This window comes from Nansenia antarctica, assembly GCF_963989245.1.
Source record: "Nansenia antarctica genome assembly, chromosome: 6".
NCBI classification, from domain to species: domain Eukaryota; kingdom Metazoa; phylum Chordata; class Actinopteri; order Argentiniformes; family Microstomatidae; genus Nansenia; species Nansenia antarctica.
The window spans coordinates 71412809-71420945 of NC_137676.1; the positions used below are offsets into that span (position 1 = coordinate 71412809).

Below are 8137 nucleotides of genomic sequence, written 5' to 3' on the forward strand. Positions count from 1 at the left end.
GTTAAAACAATTTAGACAGCAGCATTCAGCATTGTAGAAAAAAAGAGTTACTGTCTGATTTAAAAAAAAAGAGTTACTGTCTGATTTAAAAAAATAGTTTTATTCTATTTATCTTCTCTTACAAATGGCAAATCAATTATAGCACCCTTTTTAAAAGTGTAGCCTAGTGACGCTGCTGGTGAGACCAGAAATCGAAGGGGTGTCAACAATATCTGGTTTTCTTTTTTTTCAACTCAAGTTTTAAGTACCCAGTCCATATAATAAAAAACAGTTATAATCTGTGGATTGGATTAACTATTCTCGTTTTTCGGAGGCTACCAGTAAGTGATAATGACTTGTAAACATACTCTCGTTTTAGGATGTGTTCAAAAGCAAGGACTGTGTTCATCTAGTTATGTGTAGTTATGTGTTTTTAGCATGTCCATGTTCTCTCAGTATGTTGTGATGTTATAAAACGCAGTTAGACGTTTGCAGCGATGTACCGCTGTTAGCTGTTAGCCGCTAGCAGCGTTTGTTGTTGTGGTTTGGTCAGTCACTTTTCTCCTGTCGCATTCCCATTCGGTGCACCAACATTCAAATACTCGTGTCACCTTGAATTTTTTTCCCGATTTCAATGTATGACGCATCATTTGAAAGCTTACCATCTGTAGTTTCAGACTATGTAAATAACCGAAAAATTACTAAAGCAAATGGTTTATGATTTCACCAGCTAGCATCATAACATTGTCAGACTCATTACAAACAGGTAGCAACTAGCCAACTCTACTGTTGTCATCACGTGAGTGACACGCCAGATCGGCCACGCAGATCGAAGCCTATTTTTTTCCTGGTGCGATCTGCGATCCAGCATTCAGGACCAATATCGCAGCGATATCCGATATCGGATCGGGACATCCCTAATATATACCGTACAGTATATATATTAGGGCTGCACGATTAATCGATTTTAAATCGAAATCGCGATTTGAAATGATGCGATTAGCTAATCGCAAAGCCTGCGATTTGCCTGCGATTTTTTTTTTTTTTTTTTTTTTTTGCAATTTAGCAGACGCTTTTAATCCAAAGCGATTTACAATTACGAATTACAGGGACATTCCCCCTGGAGTAACTGAGGGCTAAGTGCCTTACTCAAGGGCACACTAGTAGTGGTGTGGTTTCAGGAGGGATTTGAACTCACACAACCTTCCGATCACAAGTCCAACTCACTAGACCACCACTACCCGTATGGGATACGTCATACAGCGCGTCGGATTCAACGTCAATGAACGTCAACGTCAATGAACGTCAACAATGAACGTCAACAATGAACGTGAACGTCAATGAACGTCAACGTCAATGAACGCACACCAACAACATCGCACGTGAAACGCCCACGTTTCGGTAGCTAGCAAAAAAATATACACTTGTTGAGAGAAACAAAATGGTGTTGCTGTTTAAAAAAAACATAAATAAATATGTTGTCCCAATTCATATCTTTTAAGTTCTCATCCTTGCATTAGAATTAGAGCAGTTAATAGTTTGATGATATCATGTGGTAATGCTCTCTGAAAATAGGTGATAGATAGATTCATCCAATCACCTGCCAAGTATTTTTTGAAAGTACCTGCCCTTTTCCAAACAGCTTCCAATTAAGCTTTCCTAGATGGTTGTGTGAAACAAACCACCTGAGTCAGGTTAATGCTCCATCACATGTTTTAATCTGAAGCTTGATTTTAAAGCAACCCAACTTTAAAGCAACCCAATGTAAGTTTAGTTCTTTCACTCGTAGCTCGGGCTGTGGGGGTGCTAGAGGAGGGAGCCTCTAAGTCCCCTGAAGACGTACAAACAAACTGCACGTTGATACGACCTTCCTAGCCGGAGATATGGCCACACTTTACAAAAACGTCCTTCTTTTTTTTCTTTTTTTTTTTTTGCTATTTTAAAATTAAAAAATCGCAAATTAATCGCAATCGCGATATCTGTCCAAATAATCGCAATTCGATTTTTTCCCCAAATCGTGCAGCCCTAATATATATATATATATATATATATATATATATATAGAGAGAGAGAGAGAGAGAGAGAGAGAGAGAGAGAAAGAGAGAGAGAGAGAGAGAGAAAGAGAGAGAAAGAGAGAAAGAGAGATTTTCAGGTGAATAGGCAAGACCATTTCCCACATTCCTACCTCGTTCAGTTTCTGCATGGTCGGGGTAATCTCTTCATCCAAGATCTGAAGACAAACGATGAACACAATGAGTAAAAAAACCCTCAAAGACTGTTGACAGTAAGATAACCCAAGATCTGTTTACAGTAAGATAACCTAAGATCTGCTTACAGTAAGATAACCTAAGATCTGCTTACAGTAAGATAACCTAAGATCTGCTTACAGTAAGATAACCTAAGATCTGTTTACAGTAAGATAACATAAGATCTGTTTACGGTAGGATAACCTAAGATCTGTTTACAGTAAGATAACCTAAGATCTGTTTACAGTAAGATAACCTAAGATCTGTGCCCCGCGGTGGTGTAGCGGTCTACGCACTGGCCGCTAGTGCATGCTGCCCACCGGGGCCGGGGTTCGTATCCCGGCTCGCCAGATCCAGATATGGCCGAGGCACACGGGAAGCGGCATATTGGCCGGCCGCTTCCGAGGGGGGTATAGGACTATTTCTGGACTAGGATCCGTCGCGCAACACCGCCCCCTGGGGTGCCGGAATAACGGTACTGGGCTCGAGGAGCCAGTCAGCCTAGTCTGCCTGGCGCCCTCCTCTGGGACTGCCGGCCACGGGGTCGGGCGGCGGATCCAATGCAATAGGCAGGGGATAATTGGATGCTAAGTTGGGTTAAATTGGCTACCAAATTGGGTGAAAAAGGGATAAAATCTAAAAAAAAAAAAAAAAAAAAAAAAGATAACCTAAGATCTGTTTACGGTAGGATAACCTAAGATCTGTTTACAGTAAGATAACCTAAGATCTGCTTACAATAAGATAACCTAAGATCGGCCAAAGACTGTTTACAGTAAGATAACCTAAGATCTGTTTACGGTAGGATAACCTAAGATCGGCCAAAGACTGTTTACAGTAAGATAACCTAAGATCTGTTTACGGTAGGATAACCTAAGATCGGCCAAAGACTGTTTACAGTAAGATAACCTAAGAGGGGTCATAGATGGCTGCTGTACCGTCTGGATCTCTTTCAGCTTGGCTTCCTTCTTCTCGATGGTTTTCTGGGCGGCGATCTTCTTACACTCGTACATCCTGGTACCAGCAGCCTCCTCGATCATGGCCAGAATCTACAGGTGCGGCCAGAGGTTCAGAGAGGTGGAAATGGTGCTCTGTGTGTGTGTGTGTGTGTGTGTGTGTGTGTATTAGCATGTGTAAACATGTGAGAGAGAATTTGTGTTTGATTGTGAGTGTGTGTTAGAGAATGTGTGTGTGTGTGTATGTAAACGTGTGTGTTTGATTGCGAGTGTGTGTGTGAGAATGTGCGACTGTGAGAGAGAGTGTGTGTGTGTCTTACCTCAGGTGGCTTCATGTTCAGGACCTTGGTGATTCTCCCCTGAAACATTCCAAGATGTCCTCACGTCAGTCAGTCAGTCATTTATTATCTATTAACATCATCATCATCATCATCATCTGGAGCTCTGAGAAGCCGCCATCTTGGACCACTGCAGATCTGCAGATGTCAGACGTACCTGCATGATGAGGAAGTGGGGGTTGTTGACGTTGAGGCCGACGGAGCAGAACAGGTCCTGCACTCGGGCGTTGTTTGCGTTCACCCCGTTGATGAGGTACTTGTTCCTGCCCCCAATGACAACCTGGAGATTCAGACAAAAACAACGTCTTTAGACAATCTACTACGACTGGTGGATAGGTGATTCACTTTACTTCGTCAAATGTATTTGTTGTACGGTAAGTCGCTTTGCATAAAGGCGTCTGCTAAATGCCCAAAACGTAAATGTAAATACAATAACTCTTATGATCAACATGCACACACACATTTACCATGTATGTCATTTAGAAGACGCTTTTATCCAAAGTGCCTTACAATAAGTACATTTGTCTCAGTAGGTGATACTATACATCCTCCAGTCATCGTAAGTTAAACCTTCGATAAAAATAACAGTTCTGGAGAAATTAAAAAGAATCTTCTAGTATTACATTGTCTGCTCTATTTTATATTTAGATAATTAAATATTTCCATAACACACCATATTTGATCAACTCGCGAGCAGGTAATGATATCTACCTGTCTGGTGACGGTGATAGTGATAGCTACCTGTCTGGTGACCGTGATAGTGATAGCTACCTGTCTGGTGACGGTGATAGTGATAGTGATATCTACCTGTCTGGTGACGGTGATAGTGATAGCTACCTGTCTGGTGACGGTGATCTCATCGTGAGTCTCGAACCCCAGCGGGCTCTGGCTCTTGTTGGAGTTGTCGAAGGTGATGGACACCGTGGCTTTGGTGATGCCAGCCTGGCCGTTCTTGTACACCAGGTCCTGAAGGTTGGACGCCCGCACCTACAAGATGGATCAGGTGTGGGGAAATTAGTTGGTTAAATATTAGACATTCAACTTTCATTTGTCATTGCAGACTATCAGTATGCAGTACCATACAACAAAATGCAGTTTAGCATCTAACCAGAAGTGCAAATAGTGATATAAAAACATGACAATGATAGTGATAGGTACAGTATGGCAAGTACGGTAGTTTAGAGGTAGGCCTATATACAGTTATGAGCTACGTAGAATTACGGTAGCTTATGCGCAGTATGTAATGTACAGAATACAGATATATAAAAGCGGCTTCAGAATATAGGCCTAATGATTTTTTACAACACAGATTAACATTGATTGTGATCAGTGTTTTTGCAACACAAACACTGAAACAGGGGAACAAAAGTTATTAACTTGTAGAGTGTGTAAATCATGTTGGGATACACTGAAGCAATAACTTGATTATACTCTTAATTTATAGCAACTAGGGATGGACGGTTTTTCGGTTAAACCGAAAACCGGGGTTTATAAAAATAGAAACGGTTTTTTATCAAAACCGTCTGAAACCGTTTTTTTTTTTTTTTTTTAGAAGAATAAAATAGAATAAGAATAAAACTGGAACATGTCACATGTTTTTCGTGTGTGAAAATAACAATGATACAGTCTGAATCTGCCGCGCAATGAGTGAGAGGTTTGGTCGGTTGTGAAGAATAACTGAGGATTAATATCTAATTGGGATTATATTTAAGGGTAACGAATCACTCTATGGGAAAGATAGTTGCCTTCAGTTATTGGTAGATAGGAAAGTTTTTTTTACAATTACTCGCTTACATTTAATAAGATCATTTTCGCTGCTCTCTGTAAAGCGCATTGGGTCCCTTTTGTGAGAAATGCGCTATAGAAATAAAATGTGATTTGATTTGATATCAATCAATCAATCAAACTTTATTTATGTTCTATAGCACAAATCATGCATTGAATGTAACTCCAAGTGCAGTATTTACTAAACCACAATATAATAAAACAAGAGCTATACGGATCAAGAGTGTTTGTGCACAGCGCCACTGTGTGTGAAGGCGCTACTGAAAGTGATGACAGAACGCATGTCTCAGAAGATACGCGGTCACTTAGTGACGCAAAGGTAGTTCTGTATTTATCTCTATCTGTATTAGTACATTTATTTTGAAAGCTCTATTTTGACAGCTCTACCATGGGCACTTTTATTTTGATGGGGCATTCTTTGTTGATTGACTTACGACAGTTCAGGACGAGTCAGTCTCGCGGCATGTGGTTTTTATGAAAAGCTTTAAGTATGTTCACTGCATAATTCTAAGTCTAATATTTCAGTGATTATTGAGCAGTATTCAAATATTTAAATACATTGAGCAGCAGCTGAAACTTTGTCTAAGAACCAAGATATTGAGAAAGCAGTTCATTCAATGAAGACGCTGTTCCAAGAGATGATCTTCCGTGCAGGCGTGCACCCTGGATCAGCGGAGCTGGTGTGTTAAGTGTTCATGTGTTTTCATGTATGGTGTAGCTTACAAAAGTCTGCCTTTCCACTTATATTTGTGAAACTAAGTAGCCTAAATGTGTTGCGACTGTGCTTACGGTGTTTTAATGGTGTTCGACATGAGTGTATTGTAGCAGTAGGGCTCAATTATTTGAAACTGGCGCTTTTTTTTTTTTTTTTTTTTTACATTTTTTTTTTTTTACTGTATTTTTCGGTTAACCGGAAAACCGCGGTTTTACTCTCTGACGGTTTTTCGGTTTCAATAATTGGAAACCGTCCATCCCTAATAGCAACATTAAACTTTGTTTCCTAGTGGAGGACAGAAACACTGATTTCTTTTGCACAATAACTTGTTTATTATGGCAAAATATGTTACACAGAAATGTCAAAGCTTCTCCCCTGAATGCAGATCCTACTAGTTAGTCAGCTTTCACCTGGTTAGTCGCTTCAACCTGTCGTTGTCTGACAGCTTGGTATTACTGGCTACTAGTCATGAGACTTTCAAGTTCAAATGTACTAGTTAGCAAGCTAGTTAGCTGTATCTGCTGTGACTTATAGTTAGCTAGCATCTTATCGTATGTATTTACTTTTAGTCATTCTTATATTATTTAGTTATTTAGTTTATCTTTGTTCTATGCCCCATGGATTGTATGGTTTATTCTTGGTTTATTATGTAATTTATATTATTGGTAGTGTGTGTGCTAGTGTTAGTGTGTGCGTTTGCAGGACAAGTCCTATACAAATACAGTTATTGTTATGGCAATATATGTACACAGAAATGTCATCACTTCTCCCCTGAATGTAGATGCTACTAGTAGCTAGTTAGCTTCCACCCGGTTAGTCCACCTGAGACTACTAGTCATGAGACTCTGAGGTTCAAATGTTAACAAGCTAGTTAGCTGCCTGCATCTGCTGTGACTTAGTTCTAGTTAGGGATCTTACATGGGAGAGGTTGTTAGTTAGTTAGTTAGTTAGTTAGTTAGTAGTAGTTATAGTATATATATATATATATATATATCTTACATGGGACAGGTTGGTGATGCCCAACAGGAAGCAGATGGAGTCCAGGATGTTGGACTAGTTAGTTAGTTAGTTAGTGGGTGAAATCAAGCAATCTGATTGGTTCATAGCCATGGTATATTGAGCGTATACCACAGCTACGATTAGTAGAGCCTCATCACAGTTCGAAATGAATACGCCTGTTTCATGGTCAACATTCCAAATATAACAGACTTTTAATTCAATCTCAAGGACATTTTATCAACTTAAAAATATATATATATATATATATATATAATCCTACGCAAAGTAACCATGTAGATTCCCAATATGTGGACTGTTTATCAAAATAAAGCCTGTTTGAAAATGTGTCGAGACGTTTTCGGAGTGCCCTGCCTGCGTCCACTACAGCCGCGCGCTGTGACAACAGCACTTGTCAGCGTTCCAAAATATCAAACACATACCATACTACAATCCGTTACAAACTAACAAACGTTTCTGAAGCTAGGTAAAAGATATGGAAATGGAAAAATTTCAGGTGAATGTTGACCTCCTGGGTGGCCTAACTATGGAGGAGTGGTTAAGAGTGCTCTCCAGGTAAAGTTACACATAAACGCCGACATACCGCTTGCTTAGCGACCAACTGTAATAAGAGGAACTATTTTATTTGAGGGGAACTATTTAAGATGATTAATTACGAATAAAAACTATTTGAATTTGAGTGTGCTTTTCTAATTCATATTGACAGTGTTGGTAACCGTTTCCGCTTCGCGTCGGGCCGAACAACGCCCCTTAGCTGTGATATAATAAGCATATACCACTGGCCTGAAGTGAGCTATTGCTTAAATATATATATCAGATATATAATCTTACATGGGACAGGTTGGTAGTTAGTTAGTTAGTTAGTTAGTAGTAGTTATAGTATATATATATATATATATATATATATATATATATATATATATATATATATCTTACATGGGACAGGTTGGTGATGCCCAGCAGGAAGCAGATGGAGTCCAGGATGTTGGACTTGCCGCTGCCGTTCAGGCCGGTGATCGCGTTGAACAGCGGGTCGAACCCGTTGATCTCCGTCTTCTGGGCGTAAGACTTGAAGCCCTCCAGGATGATGGACTTGATGTGCAT

General features: G+C 39.8%; 1 protein-coding gene across 1 annotated transcript in view; it reads right to left on the reverse strand.

Moving 5' to 3' along the window:
* Window positions 1-8137, reverse strand: part of LOC308160918 (structural maintenance of chromosomes protein 2-like) — a gene marked incomplete at both ends in the record, with an annotated part of 30935 nt that extends 22798 nt beyond the window's left edge. The window contains 6 exon segments of the mRNA XM_080534844.1: window positions 2165-2209; window positions 3161-3271; window positions 3499-3537; window positions 3674-3796; window positions 4354-4503; window positions 7970-8137. Coding sequence (XP_080390970.1) covers window positions 2165-2209; window positions 3161-3271; window positions 3499-3537; window positions 3674-3796; window positions 4354-4503; window positions 7970-8137 — 636 coding nt within the window.